The sequence below is a fragment of the Electrona antarctica genome, assembly GCF_951216825.1.
Source record: "Electrona antarctica genome assembly, chromosome: 9".
Lineage (NCBI taxonomy): Eukaryota > Metazoa > Chordata > Actinopteri > Myctophiformes > Myctophidae > Electrona > Electrona antarctica.
This window is the reverse complement of record NC_136790.1, coordinates 34,456,584-34,481,073: the sequence shown is the minus strand read 5'-3', so window position 1 is coordinate 34,481,073 and position 24,490 is coordinate 34,456,584. Positions and strand designations below refer to the sequence as shown.

The 24,490-nt window shown below is 43.9% G+C and overlaps 1 protein-coding gene across 3 annotated transcripts; it reads left to right on the top strand.

Annotated features, from left to right (window-relative positions):
- The first annotated feature begins 15 nt into the window (after positions 1 to 15).
- On the top strand, positions 16 to 15,753 carry eefsec (eukaryotic elongation factor, selenocysteine-tRNA-specific). Of its 3 annotated transcripts, none has more exons than XR_013790829.1 (8): positions 16 to 750; positions 3,097 to 3,304; positions 3,815 to 3,911; positions 4,827 to 4,991; positions 6,873 to 7,520; positions 11,295 to 11,451; positions 14,638 to 15,270; positions 15,349 to 15,753. XR_013790829.1 is itself a non-coding variant. In XM_079510303.1 (7 exons), exons 1-7 carry the CDS (start codon positions 447 to 449, stop codon positions 14,808 to 14,810), a joined length of 1,752 nt encoding a protein of 583 aa, XP_079366429.1. In that variant the 5' UTR covers positions 16 to 446; the 3' UTR covers positions 14,811 to 15,753. The 3 variants fall into 3 exon arrangements, 1 of the variants encoding a protein (XP_079366429.1); XR_013790830.1 differs by having other exon boundaries at positions 14,638 to 15,463; positions 15,567 to 15,753; XM_079510303.1 differs by having other exon boundaries at positions 14,638 to 15,753.
- The last annotated feature ends 8,737 nt before the right edge of the window (positions 15,754 to 24,490 follow it).

Sequence of the window (24,490 nt, the reverse complement as noted above, 5' to 3'; positions counted from 1 at the left end):
TTTGACGTTGTAGAAAATGTGTTGAATAATCTATATTTATATTATCCGTTTAACCTGAACGACAAGCAAACAAAAATAATTGGAAATGTCTTCACCAAAACGGAACTTTTTGGGTAGCTAATTTGTATCGTAGTAATTATTTAGATTTTATTATGTGCATTTGAGCAAGAGTACCGCTTTATGTTGTTGTCCGCAGGACGGAATTTGATGCTGCTCGGGAAAATAAGTGGATGTTGGATGTTTGCAATAATCTCAGTTACAAAGTGTGTTTATTGCGTTTAAACTTGCCTTTTTATTGAAACAAAAGTTTATTTAACAGTTAATACAGTCGATACGTTGTCATGGAACAAACGTGACGAGACTTTCATTGGAGAAAAGCAAAAAATAGTCACAAGTTCTCACAACAAGTCAAAACAACAGTAGATCAAGGTCCATGTTGGAGTGACATGATGGCAGCAGCAGACAGCAGCAGAACGCTGAACTTCAACGTGGGGGTTCTGGGACATGTGGACAGCGGGAAGACCTCTCTCGCCAGGGCTCTGAGCAGCACCGCCTCCACGGCTGCCTTCGACAAGAACCCTCAGTCCAAGGAGAGAGGCATCACGCTGGACCTGGGCTTCTCCTCCTTCACCGTGGACCTCCCAGATCACCTCATGCAGAAGACAGGAGGAGGAGAGCAGTATGACAGCCTGCAGTTCACCCTGGTAGACTGTCCCGGGCACGCTTCTCTCATCCGCACCATTATTGGGGGTGAGCACGGAGCTCTTTAAAAAGTGTTAAAACTAGATATAGAACTGAGGTCACTCTGGGAGTGTATAAACTAGAATAGATAAAGAACTGAGGTGTGTGTGTGTGTGTGTGTGTGTGTGTGTGTGTGTGTGTGTGTGTGTGTGTGTGTGTGTGTGTGTGTGTCACAGTGTGTATGTTAATTAGATTATCCATTATCCAACCATGGCATGTGGAGCTGTGCTCTGACAATATCCAGCAGAGGGCGCTTACAATCTGCAAGTATAGCTTCAGAGAGGATGTTGGGAGTGTGAGACAAGGCCACAGTTACAGTAGAGCAGAGCCTTAGATATAGACAGAGTTACTCAAACTGCGTTCACTTCATGGGGCAGTCCAATGGCGGCTCTCCTACATAGACTTCTATTGAGCATGGGGACAACCAAAGTAGGCAGAAATACATTGTTGGACTCAGGCAACAGCCCAGCTTTAATGATGTTAAATCCCTTTATTTTAGATTGTTTTGTAGTAAGAGTACAACATAAACATTAAAGAGACTTTAGTTGTTACTGTACAATACTTAAAAACAGTTGTCATGTTGCACACATGCTTAAAATAGCTCTTATTTGCGCCGCTTGTCTCAGTTCAGGCTGCATAAACAGCGCTCGAACGCTCGGTTTCTGCCCCCTCTATATCGTAACTCTTTTATTAGATGGCTCTGCAGTAGAGTAGACGGTGAACTTACACTTCAAGTTCTGCATTAATTCACTCTACACAAAGAGGAATCCCTAGTTTATACAGTAACCTAGATTGATTTGATAATAAGTAATAATGACGGTAAAGAAAACTGTACTTATAAGCTATAAGAACACAGGATAAAGGCACTTGCTCACTATCTCTGTCTCTCTCTTTCTTCTTGTTTGCTTAATGCTCACTGTCACACACACACACACACACACACACACACACACACACACACACACACACACACACACACACACACACACATATATATAGCTGGCTATATCTTGAATGAAGCCAGTGGATGGCACATGCTGTAGATTAAGGACTCGGAGGAAGGAAAGTGTGGGGATTTGGGGTATGTATTAAACTTCCCCTCCTGTCCCAGGTGGGGAGAGCACAGGAAAGAAACACTGCCAAAGTCAGGGAAAGAAAAGAAGGAGAGGAAAGACTACCAAGAGAGCCAGAGCTCTAATTTCAGCCCTCTAGCTCTCTCTCTCTCTCTCTCTCTCTCTCTCTCTCTCTCTCTCTCTCTCTCTCTCTCTCTCTCTCTCTCTCTCTGCACCCCTCGCTTAATTATTTCCTCTTGTTCTGGTGTTTTTCTTGGTTAGCTGTGTCTTGTTGCTGTTTTCATTGCTATTGTCAACTTCACTGTATGCATTTATGAAGCCTCAAGAGGGACTGTTGATTAGATGTCCATTTCAAATGAGCTGCAAATGTAACCATTAACTGATATAGGAACTGCACCCACCGACCCAGATACAGAGAAACAGAGCCAGACGCTCTGCCTCTGACAGACTCTTTTGACCTGGCTGGTCAAAAGAGGCATCCCTTTGGACATGAGATTATAGGTGAAACATTAGCAATCAGGGGTTGACACTAAGGCACTTGCCCGTCGGGCAAGTACCGGTCATGTTCTACTACCCAAAAAAGTGCCCGAAAAGTAAATCGTCCATTATAAAAACAATAGGTAAAATTTGAATTACCGTTCAATTTAACAGTATTTGTTTTACTTTCATGGAGCGGTGCAATACAAATATCATACCTCAAATGTTAAGCTAAATACCCACATAGCTATGAATAAGACTGTGGGTTCACACTTATTTAATATTTTTAAGTGTAGCAAACAGCACATTATAGGTAAACAGTGTTGTAATTTTGCATTCACAGACCAGAAGACTGGCCACATTCAGGTGTTTAGACTGATATCTCGTGTTGCGTTTATAGATGGTTGCGTTCCCTCAAATGAGCACTTGCCCGGTCAGGCAACCTGAAGGCAAGTTTTATTTACCTGCCAGGGACAGCCTGTAATAATAATAATAATAAAATTATAAAATAGGTCAGAGTTTGTAGATCTGCTATTTTTGTCAAAGGGATTTGTTGTTGAGGGGGAAAATCTTCAGATCTAGTATAGAGCCCAGGGGGACCCGGGTCAACTGTAGTTGACGTTAGAATGTATTGCTTTCACGTTTGCTGCAGAGATTGCAAACAGTGCTAAAATCGAATTCATGCATAGTGGAAAACCCTTTAAAATATATTTTAATATATACACGTGTCGTGTATATACTAGTATGTATATACAGTATATATTCTTTTTTGGCAAGTGTATCACTTACATTGTATGTACTGCAGGGGCCCAGATCATCGATCTGATGATGTTGGTGGTGGATGTGGTGAAAGGAGTGCAGACCCAGACAGCAGAGTGTCTGCTCATAGGAGAGCTGACCTGCCCTCAAATGGTCGTCATCTTAAACAAGGTTGACCTCCTTCCACCCAACAAGAGGCAGAGCGCCATTGAGAAGATGACCAAGAGGCTACACAAAACCTTGGAGAACACCAGGTATGCATGTACTGCATATTCTTCATTTACATAAAATATACATGATAGTATGTTGGTGCCATTTTGCCTGAAAGAACTGATCTACATTGTGATACGCATCACATTGTGATGTGTTGTACTTGTTAGCTTGTAGATAAGTTATTTTTGGCAAGCAACACCATCACGTGATGGAGAATAACATTTAGCAATAGACACCTGAATGTACTTAACTATGAAGAAAAAATATATATACAGTATTTCATCTCTGTTGGATGAAAACTGTTGCTTTTCAGGATTCAAATAAAAAATGTGCAAAACGAGCAGATGGACCAGCTCAAAAGCCACGCTTCAAGCAGTGTTTCGAGCTTGTAGATCTGCTAAAGTAGTAGGGTGTTAATTTATGAAAACACTTAGAGATAAGAGTTTTCTGCCCGACAGCAACAATATACATATTTGGAATTGGCTTTAATCATTGTGTTAAAATTTGCAACATGCTGGATTTCAAACACGCCTGTTCCACTGTTGGGACAGATTCAAAGATTGTCCTATGATTGCCGTGGCAGCCAAGCCTGGGGGACCCGAAGCCCCTGACACAGAGGAGCCTCAGGGAGTGGCGGACCTAATGGAGGTAATGACAGGAAACACTCAGAGTACTGATTTATTTTTAACAACTGCTAATAAGTTAGATTCTATTTAATTAGACAACAATAAACTATTTGTTTAGCTTTGGTTAAATACTAGCCTTTATGATGCAGATAAAAACAAAACAGGAGCCGAATGAAGGATTCCTATGCCAATAAGACCACAGTAATAATAACTTAATATATTTTCCCTGCTACTGATTGTTCTGGGAAGGGTGTGTAGACAACCATGTGTCTCCACTCTGATACCCGTGAAGTGGCCAGCCGCCTTTTCTCACCTGACAATGAGGAGGTTCACTGGGAGGGCATAGCACGTGCGGAGGAACACACTATTCCTCCCAGTTCCTCTCCCTGCTGAACAACAACTTAAGATACCCCAGGCAGGCAACTGACCTTTAGGAGTTCCTAGTACAGCAACAGAGATCATTACCCTATACAGCCTACACTGCAAGCTTCTTGAATGTTACAAATCTTGAATATAATGTTACAAATCTGTTGGGGTGATGGTGGAGGGAGAGGTATGTCGGAGCTTATGTATGTCGTTGTAAGCTAAAAACAATATATAATAAACATATTGTTCAAAACAATATATAATAAACATATTGTTCAAAAATACTTGAGTGTTATGCTAGGAGTGGTGGTTAGTAATTATTACTTGGGTGTGTGTGGTGTGACAGCAGTATTTAGAGAGCATAGGAGTCAGGCAGTGTTTATGGAGCCGCTGGACCCACAGGCTGACTCAATGCTGTCTAGATATCGTTATAATTAGCACCAGGTTGTATGTTTGTGCATGCCTCAAATGTCTTTTCACGCCTGCAGTGACAAATGACCTTGCATTGTGAGGACAGTGGATAACTGTGTGTGGGCGTGCATGCGTCTTTCTACTTTTCTGTCCATCTCAGCTGTTGAAGAGGCAGACATACCTTCCTCACCGAGACCCTAAGGGTGCCTTGCTGATGGCTGTAGACCACTGCTTCTCCATCCGTGGCCAGGGAACGGTGATGACGGGAACCATCCTGCAGGGCTCGCTGGCTGTCAACGACACCGTCGAGATCCCTGTCCTCAAGGTACGCTATGACACCGTTTCCCAAGCAGTGGGTGGGGCCCCGCATGTGGGTCGCGGAGCCATTTCTGTGGGTTGCGAGTAAATATTCCCTTTGTTTGTTTATTATCTTATATCTAAAAAGACTTTAAAAAGTTTAAACAAAAATCACAACTTTTTATCAATTAAATTCCCCAAAAATTCAAAAGTATTTCAGGAATTGAATAAAAAAAATCTAATAATTTCCATAAATAAAAAAAGAGTTAAAATGTTTAAGAAGTATTGAAAATAGTAGATGTACAAGCTCACGTGGCGCAAATCAACAGGTGATGAGCTTGTAGATACTACTATTTTCACTAGTTTGGGTCCCGGGCAACGTCTAATTTCTCTTTTGGGTCTCGACCTAAAAACGTTTGGAATCACTGCACTATGATGAACAGGCCTGATATAGAGTATCATGGACACTGCTGACTTGCAGCAAGCAGCAACCCCCAGTGCTGGGAAGCCTTTTCGGAAGAAACCATAGCGTGTCGGAAGTTCAGAAGTTGACTGGAAGAAGGGAAATGGAATGAGAGGTGGTAAATAAAAGTAGGTCTAGAGGATGTGTCAGTATATATACATATATATATATATATAGGGAGGGCAGGATGAAGGGATTGGGGGTTGATTGGCAGGGTAAGAGTTGGGTAATTTAGACCAGATGCAGCAGTCACGCTGTCCTGCAGTGTGGCCTGTGTGTGACCATCACATTGACCACTGGGTGGCAGCAAAGAGCTATATAACTGTGTTTGACTTACAGCAGGTTTGTTATAGCCTGCAGTCCAGAGTCCAGACTGGTTGCTTGAAGTAGATTTAAGCTTTTCTAAGTTTTGGTAAAGCATGATTATTATTATGAATATTTAGGTTTTTATTATTGATATTTATCTCTAGGTTTTTAGCAAGATCCACAATTTTGAGAAGTTGACTGTGTTGTAAATACCAGTCCTTACCCGTTTGAATATATGCACACCAATGATGTACAGTGTGCATGGCTAATTAATATATTTAATATATATTATTGATGTATGTATTTTGAGGTGTAATCAGTCTGGTTTCAGAGGCACTTGCCCTTTGGGCAAGTAGTACAGGAAAAGTGCAATTCTGTGGAAATTGCGGTGTTGTTGCCTCTATCGCCTTCGGAAATATAGCCCCCCCCTCTGATTCTGCTAGCCAATTTCAATGTCAAGTCACCCCTGTCATCATGTGTAAGTAATTTGGAGGGGATTTATCCCCCCAAAAGCATGTTTTTGCAACAAACGTTTAAATGATTTGCATTTGCGGCACCCCTTATGGATGCAAATGGAATTGCTTTTGGCTCTCTGTTGATTAAACCACCCTCGACATGTGATTAGGACATTATGTTCGTGATTTGTGGCATTTTTTGGTAAAATAGCCTCCCTCCCACATTTCGGAAGCCGATTACACTATTAAAAGTCTGCCTGTGGTGTTTTAACCGGATAGGTCCAGAGATCATGTGTACTGATTTTTGTGAGATTTGGACAAAAGGTAGAAGAGCAAAAAGTGTGTTTTGAAGAAAATTCAAAATGGTGGGAAATCTTTCTAGACGCAATGGGCGTGGCCTATATGGGGAGATGCGTCATGACCCGAGGAATCCGGAGAAAATGAGATTTTGATTTTACGACTTACGGTTCAAGTGTTATAGGGCAAAAGGTAAAGCGGGCTGTTATTGCACCACCTATTGTTAAATTGGAATCACTGTCCTTTATGTCCCCTGACGTGCCATCACTGTCATTTATGTCCCCTGACGTGACATCACTGTCATTTATGTCCCCTGACGTGACATCACTGTTCTTTATGTCCCCTGACGTGACATCACTGACCTTTATGTCCCCTCTGACATCATCAGGTGACCAAGAAGGTGAAGTCGGTGCAGATGTTCCGGAAGCCCGTGTCGGGTGCCATGCAGGGCGACCGCGTGGGCGTGTGTGTGACCCAGTTTGACCCCAAGCTGCTGGAGCGCGGCGTGGTGTGCAGCCCCGGCTCGCTGCGGACACTCCACGCGGTGCTCATCTCCGTGAGGAAGATCGGATATTTCCGAGGCTCCCTCTCCACGCGGGCCAAGTTCCACATCACCGTGGGCCACGAGACCGTCATGGCCAGGGTGAGCTTCTTCGGCTTGCCACCGTCCGCAGACGGCCTGGAGTCCTCGGATGCCTCCTCGAACGCCCAGCCTCACCCCTTGGACACGCCCTTCTCCTTTGAGCGGGAGTACGTCCACCAGGAGGACTACGTCACGGGGGGTCAGGGAGAGGGCGGGACGGCGAGGCACGACCCCGAACAGTGGGCACTGTTGGAGTTTGAGCGGCCGGTCACCTGTCCCTCGCTCTGCCTGGTGATTGGCTCCAAGCTGGACACGGACATCCATGCCAACACGTGCCGGCTGGCCTTCCAAGGACGTCTCCTGGAGGGCTTCGAGGACAAGGCCTACGTTGAGACGGCCCTGCCGCGCCTGCGTATCTACAAGACCAAGCACAAGGAGGGCCAGGTGGAACGGGTGAGTTCATGTTGGTGTTTTACACTACCGTGTTGTCTGTTTGTCATCTGTTCTTCAGACCTGTCCTCTATCTTTCCATCTGTCACTCTTCCTGTGGGCAGTAGGCCCGTCATAATAATAGCAATTATTTGAGATAAATATATATATATATATATATATATATAAATCTCAATTATTTTTGCATAATTGTCAATCGTTTCCATGTTGACCATACGTTTTCAAAAATAGCATTAATAGCAGACCTACATGCTTGTGTTGTAAGCTTGTAGATCTGTTATTTCCGCTATTTTGTAAATTGTTTTGAAAGACGACATTAAAAATGTATTTTCTTTGTATATTTAAGTTATTTGTCATATCTGCCATGTGCAATTTGTGATTACGAAGCCTAAAAGGCAAACAGACATACAAATTGTAACGTTCCAATGTTCAATGCATATGATACAATTAAATCGTTAATCACAATTATTTGTGTGACAATTAATCGTCAACGTAACTTTCTAATCTTGACAGCCCTAGTGGGTAAGAGGGCCTGGATGGGCACGGCCCGGGCCCACCCAGATTGACAGCTTGATCTACCCTATGGGATGATTAGTTTTGTTGATTGAATACTTAGTTTTATTAGTCAGAGATGTAAACAGCACATGGTACAGTAAGACATTGAGGCAAAAAATATTGAAAACCTCCTCTTCACACGACACCTGGATTCCAAACATTGTGTCTCGTTCACTCTAGTCTAGGGAGTGCACGCCTGGTCTATGTTATTCCACATGGCGCTTGTGGAAAAAGTAGCCATATTGGCTATTAGGCAGTGAAGTGAAGTGGCTATTAGGTATTGAATCACAATATCAAAGCTTAAAAAATGCACCCTAGTCACATTAGACTAGGGCTTCTCAAAATGGATGCCGTGGCTCCCTAGGGTGCCTTGACGCAAGTCCAGGGGTGCCTCAGAATATTTGGAATAATAAATAAAATAAATAAATAATAATTTATCAATGTCACTTCAGTCTTACCTTTTATACATGGTAAAACAGATTTACAGTACACCAAGTCTCTTCACAAAAAATAGTAGAGTAGAGTCTTGTAGATCGGCTATTTTTGGTGAATGTCCCCCCAGAATAGGGATGCTGGGGGTTTATGGGGTTAAATGCCAAGTATAAAAGTTATTTTCAGTGTGTCCTAAACACATATTCTCCCCAGTTTTCCTCGTGACATACTGCACATTAGGGTGAAAGATGTACATATTTTTCATATACCATTAATGACAAAAGGTGCTATAAAATAACAGTGGGTGAAAAAGTGATTTATTGGGGTGACCTGTTTGAGAACCACCGCATCAGGATGACACATCCTGTACCCGCCAACTGTCTGCCTGAGGGACTGGTGACCTTTGACCCTGTGCCTCACCTTGTTCACCCTCTTCTTGCACTCTCTCTCAGTCTCCATGTTTAATTGTTTGGATGTTTGTCATCGCCGGTGGCAGCGGAGCGTGCCTCTCCGACTGAGCGCGCCGCACACACACACACACACACACACACACACACACACACACACACACACACAGTATGTACAGTATGTGGCGCCCTGCCTCATGAACAATGCAGGAGGCATGGGTATACAGGACAGGTATGCGTGCTGTGGCATGTGCTGTGCTGTACTGTGACACGCATGCGTGCCTGGGTGGCCAGCCTGACGCCACAGACTCCGTCTGGCTATGGGCTCCTGGCGCTGTTTGGACACACCTGAGTGGCCCGGGAATATCCACACACCACCACTCTGTACATTAACTCCACTCCTCCACCAACCCGTGTGTGTGTATCTCTCTCTCTGTCTCATGCACGCTCTCAATCGTGCACGCTCTCCCTCACTCTCTTTATCTCTCTGTCCTTTCTTTATTGTTTCCGTCGTCTGGAATGACATGCCTCGCATCTCGGTTTCAGTTTGTAGCAATCCTATTCCCTCCCTTTTTCGGCCCACTGACGGTGTTGTCGACCGTACACCATCAACTTACCCTGGACATTGATGCAGTCGGCACTCGGCAGGGGTTTCCCTGGCTCAGAAATGGGCCTTTGGGGGGTGACCAGTAGAGTACACATGACCGTAAACATGAACGGTCCGTGTTGGAACTATGTGCAATAGAAAAGACAATAGGCCTAATGGCCTGTGTTACCCTTATTTCTGACCGTTTGTGTGAATGTAGTATAATATTATGGAATGTGCATGCTTGAGTAAATTAAACCCCAATTAGATTTTGTTTTTAGAGCATTGGAAGAGTGTGAGTATGTTTGACGGAGAGGGACGTTCTTGTCATTCTAGTGCGTGGGGGGTGGCTAAGTAACCTCGGACCCCTCTAGGCTGGTATTTTATTTCTGCATCTTTTGTGTACTGCAGAGGGTTGCTGTAACCAATTCAGCCCTGCGTACTTTGTTGAACAACGACTGGAGAAAATAACCAATACACCGGCACGTGTCGCATTGCAATGCCTTGTGAGCTTGTCAAGATGTGTTTATGCGATCGCATGATTTACCGTATAATCAGCCAAATGGCACAGATTATGCAGGGCTAAAATCTTTTCAAAAAGGGTGCGTAATCGCGTAATATTTCACAGCATAAAACCACACAAAATCCTGCATATTTCACAACTTCTGGCAATATCACTGCATAAAATCAAATAAAAACCTGCATATTTCATTGCAAAATCAAGGATTTATGCCCATTGCCTGTGTTTTTCTAAAGGGACTTGTCGATCAGCAATTCTCTCTCTTTTTGACAATAATGACAAAGCCTAAAAACATAAAAACAGGGACGCCAGGGTTAAAGTGAATTGTATTCCAGCGCTGTCTGTCTCAGCCAGCAGCGTTGCTACAGCTCGACTCGTCTCTGGTGCACAGCCAGCCGTCGGTCGTCGTGTGGGGTGAGAGAGGGAGAGAGAGACGCAGCTCAGAGGTCAAGTGTGAGAACAAGTTCTCCCCCACTGTGTTAGCACCTCAGGCTGTCGACAGCTCCACTCAACGATGCCGGAGTTGAACCGCGCGTGCCAGAGGTCAGGCGCGGGTCATGTGATGTCGTAACATCGGTCTCGTTCCGCTTGCCAGCTTGAGAGGAAGTCACACTTTGAACTCTGAGTGTCTCTCGAGAGGGCACATATGTGACATAGTTGAGATACGGTCTGTGTGATGATGCACCGTCCAGTCATCATCATACCTCACAGAGTCTGTCAGACACGCACACACCCGACCGACCGCCTTTTTATCAGTCCATCCGTCACGCTCGACGGATGCCAGGGCCACATGTACTCATAACTGAATGGGGGGGGGGTTAGGTAAGAAAGGAGGAGGTAGAGAAAGAACGCGTGAGCTGCAGACAGAGCGGTGCCCTCCCTTTATCAGATCAGTGGCGCAACTTGGCGATGAGGAGATAAGAGGACAACACAAATGAGCACCGCAAACTTTTGGAAGGAAGGATGGTCGTTGAAGAGAGTGAGACAGACAGACAGACAGACGAATGATGATGGTAGGGGTTAGTCAGGTCAAGTCATCCTCCTCAGCAGACACGGTGGAAGCATGGAGACCCACAGAGTCTAGAGAGATTAGAGGATAGAACTTGAATCTCATATAGACACACACTGAGCCCTCTATGCTGAAGGAACCTTGAACTGTTGTTGTAATGAGATGAACCCCTTTCTTGTATTACTTGCACTAATGGGGGTTTTCCGTGTTTACGTGTGCACAGTTCATGGGGTTTAACAAAAACAAATATCTTCCATTTTACGGTCAGGTGACTGACGATTACACCGCCATTGGTCGAAGCCTGTTCAAGAAAGAGACCAACCTGCAGCTGTTCGTTGGGTTGAAGGTCACGTTGTCGACGGGCGAGGCCGGTGTCATCGAGGGCGGCTTTGGCCAGAGCGGGAAGTTCAAAATTCGAATATCGGGTAAGGATGACTGTTGTAACGTACTGTGTAACTCAGTGGTTCTCAAGTCAAGGACCCCCACATTGAGACTTACGAGCCTGCGGACCCCCATTTCAAAAGATATGCCAGGGACATATGCCCCGTAAGAGAAGATTGTTACGGCTCTAGCATTGATTCTCAACCATTTTAATTTCCAGGACCCCAGTTTGACATGCAATAGGCTACGAACTCCTGCATTTCTATCTCTGGGACCCACATTTTTGTACATTCCATTTGTAAACTCTGAGTTACGATACGGTCTTTTATTGTCAGCTTTGTACTGAAATTTGATTTGCGTCCATGACATCACCGATTCAAGATACAGACAAGACACAGACACAATACATTGCAAAACGATAGACATTACAGGACAAAACAGACAAGAACATGAACATATCCTCTGGTTTAACGATTTTGGTTTAAAAGCAGGACAGACCGATGTACAAAAGAGTTCTTCTGTTTTTCTTAAATTTAGGGACTCTAAACCGGCTCATGGAGGGCAACTGTTGATATTCATAATTTAAAAGACCCATAAGGGTCCATTTAGTTCCTAACCAACTAATCATTGAGCTGGGGACCCCCTGGAATCCCCTCAAGGACCCCTGGGGGTCCCCGGGCCCAGCTTTGAGAACCGCTGGTAGAACTGATTCGTGACAGACACCTAGTAATGTATTCGTACCGTGACAAATTAAGCCATGGATATTTGTCCGCCTCTCTCACCTTTCCGTTGCTCCCTCTCTCCTCCCCAAAAACACTCTTTCTCTCTTGCCTTAGTCCTGTGGATATATACAGTATATGGGTTCGGTGGACGGAGCGTTTTCCAGGATGTGGTGAGAGCGGTAGCAGGCATTCCCAGGGTTCTTGTGGGGATTGGGCCTGTGTTCCGTTCCGGGGGAAGTCAGTCTGCTGCTCTGTTTATTTTACCTTCTGTCGCTCCAAGCCGTGGCTCCTCCACACCGGGAGACGAGAGAAAACAAAAACATTTAGACAGAACCTCACCTACATCCTCTTAACACATGCACACATAATCCTCTCTCTCCCCCCCTCTCTCGCATGCACACACACACACACACACACACACCAGTGAGTGGTGGGTAAAAGTACTGACATTTTCGTCCGAGTAAAAGTACGAACGTATTGGTATCAAAATGTACTAATGGCAGATTGGCTGCTTTCAAATGGCCAAAATGTATATAGGGCTGAAGTGGTTAATGTATGTTTTGTAATAACATATCTACAAAGTAACTAGTACTTTGGAAATACTCACGTAAAACACGAATACCTCAAAATTGTACTTAAGTACAGTACTTCAGTCCATGTACTTAGTTTCTTTACGCCACTGTCTATCACACGCACGTACGCATGTGCAAACACGCACCCTCCGTCTTGGACATAATGCAGACATTCAGCCCAGCTCAGTGGAACTCCACTGGGTATTGGGGAGAAGATGATACTGTTCTCTGACTGGCGTGTATCCGTCTGCCCTCTGTGATGTTACCTCTCTGAGAGTGTTTTAGGTCCCCCGCCCATTCACTCTCTCACTCCCACATGCCTCTTAAGGCCACACGTACAAAGATTGAAAACCAGAATAGAATGAATGAAGGCCGGGAGTAGAAAGAAGGACGGAGAAGGAGGTATTAGTATTTTTGAATTCCATCCCAATGTCTCTCTGCCCCTCCAGCTGACCTCAACTCATCCCAACAAACCAAACCCCCTAAGGGCAGCAACCAGACCACAGCAACCAGACCACAGGGACCCATGGGAGTTTTTTTTTTTTTTTTTCTGCCAATCTCTACGCTGTTTATGGTGCGAAGTCTGATGTATAATGATGTGTAATGTGAAGCTTAGGCATACGACATACGGCACACTGGTCCATTGCCCCATACTATGTACTTCATCCATTCAACTCTTGAGCTCCCATTTCCCTTGTAAGAAGTTACATTTTAAATACAGTTCCATTACACCCATGTTAATATGGGAATGTATGAGCCAAAATAAACGCTAGGGTAACGGAGCGGCACAATTTAGTTCCCATGAAGACAACATGCTAATTATTGATATACAGTAGGAACCAAAATGATGAAATTGCTCACCACAGGTATTTATAAATTCCTTCGTAATATATAACATAAAACAAAATGTGTGTGTGTGTGTGGTGGTGGGGGGGGGGGGGTACGGTACTGTAGGTGTTGAGTTGGGGGTGGGGGGATGGTGTTAGGCCCCTACTCAGCAGATCATACTGTAGATGTCGGGTAAAGATTTCTCCCTGGCCTGCAGCAACCATAACAATCCTCACCTTGGCATAACCATAACAACCTGAATGGCTGGCGCCGCTGGAAGCTACGGTCAGACATCCAGACAGCACCGAGCATTTCTCACCTTCACGTGTGCAAATCAAACAAACAAACAAGCACGTCCTCTCCGAAGGCACTCCAAGGAAGCAACTCAGCGAACCTGAGAGTTTTTTGGAGCTTGAAGAAGATAGAGAGTGTGTGGGTGCGAACAGGGTGATGAGTGTTGTACAGGGATAGAGGCTAAGTGGAGTAGAGATAGACAGTCTAGGGGCTGGAATGCAAATGTCAGGCCAGACCGGTATCGCCAGCGTAAAGGCAGAACCCTGAGGAGGGACCGTGACAGAGGTTTCTCTCTGCATTATCGTCTGCAGCATCAGCAGGCAGAGGCCAGCGGTTCATCACAGGGTCGGCATGCCTGGCTGGCTCCAGCATTGATAGCCTACCTACTGCACTGCGCACACACACACACACACAGCAGTACAAGACCAGAGATCACTATCATTTATACACATTCCCAAACTAAACATTATGTATAGCGTAGGACTGTGCGTGTGTACGGTGACCCAGGTTTACTGTATGCGTTGATCGTAGCTCAAAAGCAAACATTTAGATTTACAACAGAGACGTGGTGTTGTTACGATGCCATCAAGGCCATTTACAATTTACAATTTAGCAGACGCTCTTAATCCAGAGCGAGGCCTACCGAAATACATTTTTGACAACAAAATAAAATGTAGATTTAATCGACAAAAAAATCACATGATACTATAGTTATTTGACTAAAACTAGACTTAACACATTTTATAAATTGTGGTTAAAACTAAACTGTTTCCCTTTCCGTCCATATCCCTTTGTCCTTGTTTTATTTGTCCAGAGGGTCTTCGTCCAGAAACCAAGCAGTTGCTGTCCTCCACCACTAAGAAGAGGGGGAAAGGTGCCGCGGCCAAAGAAGACGAGGCCAGAGTGGATTCTTCTCAGCCTGTGGTCATCAACCTTCACTTCAAGCGATATGTCTTTGACCCCCATAAAAAGATGGTTCAGTCCTGACCGCGTGCGTCGCTACCACGCCGCCGGCCAGCTACCTGATGATCCCGTGCTGCTGCACCACCGAGTGAGTCCAGGCATGAAGAACGCCCCACTGTCTGCGCTGGGGTAAATCTCACTGCGAGAACGTTACGTACGTCATTACCGAGCTGCCGTTACTGTAACGGTGAGCTCTTCACAAAAAAACACAACCCACCGTCCACGGCGGAGGCAGGCCACTCGTTTTCTTATTTCAGTTGTGAACATTATAATAATAATAACAGAATCAGAGCTGATACTGCATATTGGTCTTTGGTGTTGTGTAGCCTGGATCCCAGCTCTTTTCATTTATTACCCTGAGCCTGTCTTTAATCAATACAGTACACTTTCTCTCTATTGGTTGGAGGTCATGCTAGTCAACAACAGATCTCTCTATTGGTTGGAGGTCATGCTAGTCAACAACAGATCTCTCTATTGGTTGGAGGTCATGCTAGTCAACAACAGATCTCTCTATTGGTTGGAGGTCATGCTAGTCAACAACAGATCTCTCTATTGGTTGGAGGTCATGCTAGTCAACAACAGCGCCTCAACTGGCGGGACAACATTGACTAATTAACAAAATGGTGGTGGGTTCCAAAAATCACAGCCAAGCTTTCTTTATCATAATGTCCTAGACAGTTTATTATTTTATCATGTCCTAGACAGTTTATTATTACTTTATTACTTTATCATAATTGTCCTAGCCAGTTTATTATTTTATCTTTATCATAATTGTCCTAGCCAGTTTATTATTTTTGTTCCCGAATTAATCAGCACTTGTCATAAATCTTCTCATTTTCCATTTAATATAAACATATATGTTTTATATTAAGTGCATAGACCTGCATTTGCCAGATGGATATGACATGCCCTCAATGTGACTATTGATCTTCTGACAAAGGTTATTAAAACAAGCTCATGCTGAGTATCTCTGACTCTTATCTAGTGTATGACCATTGTTAACACCAATGTTAATGTTGGAGCACATTATGTTAAGGTGAATAATGGTATGCCATTCCCTTCCCCCCAAAAAACAGCTCATATGTTACAGTATACTATATGGTGCAGTGATTAGACATGGAGGATTTTTTAATCAGCAAAAATACACAGGAATAAGTTATGTAATGTCGGTGTGGCCTATTGTCAGTTTCAGCCGAGAACGAGGTTGTGGGTGTCTGTCCCATTCTCAATGCACAGGAAAGACACCTACAGTACACCATCAGCTCCTAATACTTACCTTGCAATTCCAGATACAGAGTTGGTAGCGGCTGGGCTCGAACCCAGAACCTTCTGGTCCAAAGGAAAGTGCTCTGCCAACTGAGCTATCCGGACACTACAGGAACAACACTGGATATAATAATAATTCTTAATGTTATTCATTAATTAGTTGTATAGTTGTATGCTCTTAGATTATTATGTGAAAACGATCATATTCCACACACCGTGAGCAATGCTATGCAGAAAAGTGCACGGTCAGCACACAGTAAAAACAGTTTTTTTTAACGCATTAATGGCTATTCAAAGATATCAGATCTACAACCTTGAGATGGGGGTCCGCAGCCAAACAGACATCATTTTGAGGAGTCCTTGACACATTGAGCAATTTGAGCCCCACTGATGCATGCAGTAACATACATTTTTCTGAAAACTGATTTAGACATGATTGAATCGGCCTCAGGAGGCCTTAACAGGTAATTCAGCATCTTGTCTGCTTCCCATCCTTGCATACAGTGTGTCTTGGAAGTGTAGCGGAGGCAGGGGACATTCTGCCTGGGCCTAGTGATGTCAGCAAACTGTCCCCCGTGGACAGCGACTATCTGTGCAGGAATCTGTGGAAATTGGAGAGAGAGGCAGAGAGGGAGAGCAGAGGAAGATGAGGAGGAGGAGGGGACACTGCTAGGATTGTTCCTCTGACTGACAGTCCTTTTAGTCTTATCTCCTCCAGTTCCTCTTATAGAAAACCAGACGGGAAGAAGAAGAAAAAAAATCTCCATTTCTCTTTTTTTAGTCTTTCTCCAGTTTCTCTCTTTGCTCCATCCCCCCCCTTTCAATTTCTATTCCATTCTTTCTTTTTTATCTATTTTATTTGATCCTTTTTTCCTCTGTCCACCATGTTCTCACATCTTATCGTGTTTTTTAGTCCCGCTGTCCGATTCTACTCTGTGATTCACACGAGACCATCACTGTTGACATCATGGTACTGTACTAAACAATCCTTGCTTTAATTCCTTTCAGAAATGTCGGGAGCAGTGCTCGTATGTATGCTTTAGTCAAGACAGCTGTAGATGGAAGTGAATGCTTTGTTCAATATCAGATTTGTATGTACAGATTTACTAAACTCTAGAATATTCTGTTTTTCATTTCATTTGTATGTCTTTAAATACTGCAATTACACACACGCATATATACACACACACACGTAAGTAATTGACCCAAATGTGTACAATCAATTGGCCAGCAATTCATCTGACCTCAAACCCTTAGATCTCCATATATGGATATATGTCAGAACCTGTACTCCATCATCCACCATTCCTCTTCAATGTCTCCCTTTAGACTTATACCTGTCCATTCAAACTCTAGACGAGCCTGCCCCAAAGTTATTAGCGCAGCCAGCCGCACCCGGCAGCCGGCGAAAACTAGAGTTCTCAACAGGCCCAAACATTAAGGCCCTACCTGGGCCCTCATCAAACCCTGTACACTCAAGAGAATGTCCCCCCTACCACCCTTAGATCTCCATATACTGTATGGAGCTGACCTGTTCTGACATTCCATATGTTGATCTGACCTCATCAAACCTGTACTGTACATGCTCCTTATATGGCCAGTACAGAATTCATTCCATGTTGATCTAACCCCCAGCAGTCTTCCGTCAACAAGGCGGATGCGTACTTCTCGCCCTCAGGCGTCTTACTGGTGTTATGTATGTTGCTATATACTGTGCATGGCAACAAGAACCCTAAAAGGGGTTCCCGTCCTGAATGGGTTACTACTAAGGTTGTCCCGATCGGATCGGGTGATCGGAAATCGGGGCCGATCACGTCATTTTCAAATGATCGGAATCGGATCGGGAGCCAAAAAATGTGATCGGGACATCCCTAGAATACACAACACGGGAGCATGGGTTCCCTTTCCCCCCAATATGTTTTAACATGCTTGCTAGTGCTGTTGGTCTGTGTGTGTCTAGAGCAGGGATTCTAGTGCTGTTGGTCTGTGTGTGTCTAGAGCAGGGATTCTAGGGCTGTTGGTCTGTGTGTGTGTCCAGAGCAGGGATTCTAGTGTTGTTGGTCTGTGTGTGTCTAGAGCAGGGATTCTAGTGCTGTTGGTCTGTGTGTGTCCAGAGCAGGGATTCTAGTGCTGTTGGTCTGTGTGTGTCTAGAGCAGGGATTCTAGTGTTGTTGGTCTGTGTGTGTCCAGAGCAGGGATTCTAGTGCTGTTGGTCTGTGTGTGTGTCTAGAGCAGGGATTCTAGTGTTGTTGGTCTGTGTGTGTCTAGAGCAGGGATTCTAGTGCTGTTGGTCTGTGTGTGTCTAGAGCAGGGATTCTAGTGCTGTTGGTCTGTGTGTGTCTAGAGCAGGGATTCTAGTGCTGTTGTTCTGTGTGTGTCTAGAGCAGGGATTATAGTGCTGTTGGTCTGTGTGTGTCTAGAGCAGGGATTCTAGTGTTGTTGGTCTGTGTGTGTCTAGAGCAGGGATTCTAGTGCTGTTGGTCTGTGTGTGTCTAGAGCAGGGATTCTAGTGTTGTTGGTCTGTGTGTGTCTAGAGCAGGGATTCTAGTGCTGTTGGTCTGTGTGTGTCTAGAGCAGGGATTCTAGTGCTGTTGGTCTGTGTGTGTCTAGAGCAGGGATTCTAGTGCTGTTGGTCTGTGTGTGTCTAGAGCAGGGATTCTAGTGCTGTTGGTCTGTGTGTGTCTAGAGCAGGGATTCTAGTGCTGTTGGTCTGTGTGTGTCTAGAGCAGGGATTCTAGTGCTGTTGGTCTGTGTGTGTCCACTGCAGAGCAGGGATTCTCAAAGTGGGTGCCTTGACACAAGTCCAGACCAGGGGTGCCTCAGAATTCTTTGATAATTTTTGGAATTTATCAATGACACTTGCTTGGTGCTGCGTTCTTCTTCAGTCTACAGTACACCAAGACACTTCACCATATAGTGGATCGGGGACACACACTGGGAGTGTGTTCCCCCTTCTGCAGCATAACTGAGCCGGGAGCACCAGAGGCAAACTAGTGTTTATTTAGTCACATTTTGATTTAGTTTAGTCTGTTTAGAATAAAATTCGATTTAGTTTTAGTCCTATTTTAGTCATTGAAAAGTTTTAGTTTTATTGTAATGTAATACGTTTATTTTGTTTTGGGCCTTGATGGTGTCATAATGGTGGTCATAATGGCTGATTTTATACTTGCTGAAAATAGCCGTGAGCTACTTTTTTTTAATTTTGTGCAGTTTTAGTTTACGAAATGAACACTGAGGCAGATCCTCAGAGAGAGATCACACTAGATTACAACATTTCAAACTAAGCGGGGCCTTCATTTACCATTGACTCTTAATGATTAATTAAATCCTCGTCCTATCCCCATTTTCTGTTGTGTTCCTTCTACAGAGATAAGAAAAAGCCATCGACGTCACGTGCATCCTTCAGTGACCCTGTTTGTTTCCCCCCCATAACCAACCCCCAGGTCAGTGTATTGAGTCAAGGGTCAACGTCGGAGCGTCCAGATGTGTGTCAATGGTCTGTAATGTGCAGAGATAACGAGCAACCATGTGAAAGACTGTTTTTTAGTAAGAAAAGAAAAGGGGGGGTTGGTGGATGGATGGATAACTGGTTTGAAAAAAAAGTGGTGAAACAGAGGAGATTAAAAAGAGTAATTAGCGTTCATTTTACTGATAAACCGGCACATCATTAATTAACAATTTAACCAGTGGGGATGTGTTCAGGCTACTTTACTCTTGCGTCTTTCCTCTGGAAATATTCATCCCATGTTCTTTTATCCCCGCATCGCCTCCATTGTCTGATATTGTATTTATGCTGCAGCTGCAGAAATGGGTTTAAGTGTTTGGGATGAAGAGCTCTGCAGAAATGCTAATGATGCCTCTTAATGTGGCCACAAGAATACGACCTGTGCTGCACTGTTACGGTTCTATCAATATCCTAGAGAGAGACAATGCTTATTATTAATGTATTCATATTATGACCACAGAGATCTGTGTGCTCCTATTAAAACATCTCCATTGGGCTGATGAGCATTTGCACAGATGGACCCTCCCCCCCCATCACCCAGCGCCTGCAAATGTAATTAACTATGATTAAACTGGCCATTGTTTAAATTAATATCACCAGTGCCTTTTCAGCCCTACTTCTCCATTTCCGGTAGTCCTTATCTCGCCATCCTTCCCATCCCATCAGCCTCTCTGTATTCTCTCAGCGGGCCTTTGTTCTTGACTTTCTTGTGCCTGTGTGTGAAATTAACGTGAACACAAATACGAGACTTTCTGCACGATTAAGCTATATTATATATGGCTGTAATTTCCCCCTTTCTTCCTTCCTTCAAAAATGTTATGGGCCTTATTTATTTTACATTATTATGAAATGCAAATAAGAAGCACAGATAAGATCTGCCCAAGTCATTTTGACTACAGTCATTAAGCCCCCCCGCACCTGTGATATAATCAATGGATCTGCACATTTATGCATTTGACAGATCGGTTTTGAAATGTGAAATGTTTGAGTTTTTCATGCTGGATACATACGAGTGTCCCCTTTCCTTCAAATATTTATGCTTTGCCTTAAACCATACACAAAGTATGATGATAACCATTGGCATAGAATATCTATACCTGTCTGGGTTCTCAATTGTTTTAAACCACTTAAGTGATGCTGTTGCGCTTTATAGGTGATCTGCTCTACACCCATTATCAATGACTTGACAAAATTGGAATGCCAGTTTGGAAGTTTTTAATTGTGCCATTCAGTTTTAAGTTGAGCTACCAAAGTCGATTTCTTTGTTTACAGGACAGGTGCATTACATAAAGAGACTCATTGCATGGCTGATCGCTGCCTTAAAATGTTGCAAAGCAACAGCACAGCTCCTTTCGTGAAAGAAAAGCAATTGACCCTTCCATTGTTCTGCCATCAGCACCTAGTTGTTTGCATATCTATTCCTGTCTCATTACTCAGACAGAAAAAAACCGTCATGCAAATTAGTGCTGGCACCTCAATAAAGAAATGTATTGATATACAGTTTCCATATCGTCACACACGCACGCGCACACACGCAGACCAACCCATCCCACCCCACTCAAAAGGTGCAGCATTGTATGAGTGCTGTCTTTGTGCTTACCGCCCCCTGTCAACCTCTCATCTCATCAGTCCCACCCCCTCCATCAAATCCACACATCACCTCCACGCGAGGACGCCCGGAGAAAGGCAGGAGCTGATGGCCAAAGAATAACCACTAATCATTATAGGCCAGCTCAGCAGAGCCCAGCCAAGGAGGGTCAGAGATCATGATGAGCGTCATCACCTTGAGAAATGCTAGGCAGCATTCTGCATGCCTGGCTGTGTCATGTAGTCATCACTTTTTATTCACAACCCACTCTCAGGAAGTACAAAGCCCAATTTATTATTCAAAATTATTGTATAAAAGAATGTTATGCGACACAAAATGATCAGCATCATAATTATTCTTGTTCGACAAACACGGTCGTACAACCAAGTACAACCACTTTGAACCTGGTGTACCGATTTTGAAAAATGTTCAGGCATTTTCAAAAATAGCAAAAATACCCAATTTACAAGCTATGCAGTATGCAACACGTGAGCTTATAGACTGGCTCTTTTTTTTTTTAAATGGGGCTTAAATTGATAGATTAGGGTATAGCGGATATAGGTTGATGGTAAACTGTGTGACATAAGCGAATGCTACATCTGACACACGCTGTGTGTTAGAACAGGGGTCTTGTAAACTTGACCTGTGTCTGTGAGGCAGAGATCTGGCTTTTGTGATAGGCGGCTCTAGGACCGCACAGCTTGAAGGCATAGATGACCTGGACAGGTTAATCTATGAGGACAGAGGATGGGCTAAGTGGAAGTTACTTTGTCAGGCTCTTTTTCTCCTGATAACATCCCTTCATTCTTTATCCTCCTCTTGCGCCTCGTTGCTGCACACAGCCATCTGTCTCTTTCTCTCTGGCTTGCTGACTGATCATATATATTTTCCATCCCACTCGATAGAACAAATAGCTGCTGATAGTGTAATACTGCTGAAAAAGAGCTGCGGTACTAGGCCTACTATTCTTTGAGACACACGTACACGGTATTCTGGGGCGTGGCCGAATCCGCCATTCCTTCATGGGGTGAAAACAACACAGCTCTCACCATTGGAATTGCAATAGGGAACGTACACATGGTTACATTTGATGTTTTTTGTTTTGTTTTTTTGTCACACTATGCCTTTTCAATACCAAATTGGCCAAATTGTCACATATTACAAACATTGTGAAAATGTCTACAAAAGACTTAGCCTGTCTACCACTAATAATAATGACTTTAATTTATATAGCGCCTTTCAAGAAACCCAAGGCCGCTTTACAATACAGAAAAATAAACAACAAACTAATTGCCAAAAGCCTGAGTGAACAAATGTCTCTTCAGTGCAGAGTCTGCAGACTTGAAAGAGTCCAATGTAGGCTGTCGAATCTCCAAGGGGAGAGAGTTCAAGAGGGCAGGGACTGCCACATAGAAGGCTCTATCGCCGAGGGTCCGCTTTTTTGCGTGACTGATGGTGAGGAGCTCCATGTCCGAGGACCTCAGGTTCCGCTCAGGGGTATAGTCCTTGAGGAGGTCTGACATACTGTGGGCCTAGGCCATGGAGGGGACTAGCATGGCAATGATGACAGTAAGGTAGGTTGAAGCCAAATATCTACAAAACATTAAGCGCTGTTTTGAAAGATTGAGTATTGAAATATTTCACATAAAAATTACTGAGAACGTATACTAGCCTTTTTAAATTGTTTATATTATTCATAATAAGTGTGGACCTCCACTGTACAGGAACACTGGGTGCAACTCAAGTCGGCTGTATAGTGATCACCAGGACTCCAGGCTTATTGGCGTGCTTAGTAGAGATGGGTTTATTTTTAAACAGTAGGGTTTTGTCAGAGCTTCCATGTAAGAACAAAAAGTATTCCAAGGACTGAAGGGATTCTGAAGGAAAACGCCTGAAGGCACACGCATGCTGTGGAGCATTTTGAGAGGAGTGCCTTCATGTATTCAACTTTAAGGAGGGTTGCTTACGGGGTCATATGATAGGCTAGGGGCATGTGAAAAGTCATCAAGTAAATCTGATGTGTTGTGGTACTTGCCAAATATGATCATAACTTAAGCTCTAAACATATAGAAAAGAAGAACAATAAGGCCATTCTTGGGGTGCCCGCTGGCCAAGTGGTCCAGGCGCATGCCACATATAGGCTTTGGCCTGACAGCGCATCGCGTGTTCGAGTCCTGTTCATGACGACCTTTGTTGCATGTCTCTCCGAATCTCTCTCTCCCTCTTTCCTGTCTATCTTCACTTGACACTATCAATAAAGGCAGAAAAACCAAAAACAACTCTTTCTTGGCGTGCTACGCAATATACGGTCATATTATTTATTTTTCTGTTTACACCTTACTATACTGAAATGGAATTCATATTATGTAAATGAGGTCAGGAGTTGTTTATTATCTGTTCACAAATTTTTAATTGTCAAAATAATCATTAGCTTAAGTGCCTTGTGTGTAAGATGATACAGTATTGTTGTAGGTCAAGAAGGTTAATCAAAATGAATCTCTGCTGTACAGGCCTAAACTATTCCAGGAAATTGTAACTTGCCACCAAAGGCTGTTTTCAACTTTTTAATTTTCTTTCTTTACGATATGGCAGAACATGGCAAATTCAATATCCATGCCAAGAATCAAATCTAAATAGTGTGATTTATAATGTTGCAATCATTCATTCTTACTTCTAGTCACTGTTACAGAAACAAAATGGTTCTACTTATTACAGGACCATTACAGTACCATGAAACATTTAAACGCCATGAAACACAGAAACCGTTAATGCTGGGCAGCGCGCTTTACTAAACCACACATAGTTATAGACTGCTATAGTTTAGTTCAGGAGCTGCTTAACATGACGTGCCATTCAGTCCACAAAAGGAAAAACACAGAAAAACATGAATAACTTTTCTTTTGGGGTAAACATAAGGTTATCAGATTAAAGGATATTTATTACGCCTCAAGGCCTCTGCTATATGTGTACAGTAATAGGTCTGTATGTATACAGAGTTAATCCAGGACTGACAGGCAGGGACACTGGGGTTCTGAAGGGCTTTGGGGGGCTCTGTGTCTGCAGGGGGACCCAAACATGGCTCTGGTTCTGCCTGGGACCCGTCTGAAGGGCCACGACTGTCAGGCTGGGCCCAAACACAGTCCTGACGGGGCTTTTAGAAGAGCAGAGTGAGTGACGGAGGTTTAGAGGAGATCTGACACTACGGCCTGTAGTGCTGCTGTTTATGTATGTATGCTGGCCCTCCAAAAATCTGTGTTTATGAAAACAGTGGCCCGCTGCCAATCAGATACAGGCTGCGGGGCTGGAGACGAAATGGAAGGAAGACGGACGGCAAAAAGGGCAGTG

What these genes read in the sequence shown, in the direction of transcription:
- eefsec (XM_079510303.1), top strand. Translation starts at nt 447, where the DNA reads ATGATGGCAGCAGCAGACAGCAGCAGAACGCTGAACTTCAACGTGGGG. An exon ending in GAGTGGCGGACCTAATGGAG is followed by an intron (nt 3,912 to 4,826) that starts GTAATGACAGGA and finishes TGTCCATCTCAG; the next exon opens with CTGTTGAAGAGGCAGACATA. An exon ending in GTTCAAAATTCGAATATCGG is followed by an intron (nt 11,452 to 14,637) that starts GTAAGGATGACT and finishes TTATTTGTCCAG; the next exon opens with AGGGTCTTCGTCCAGAAACC.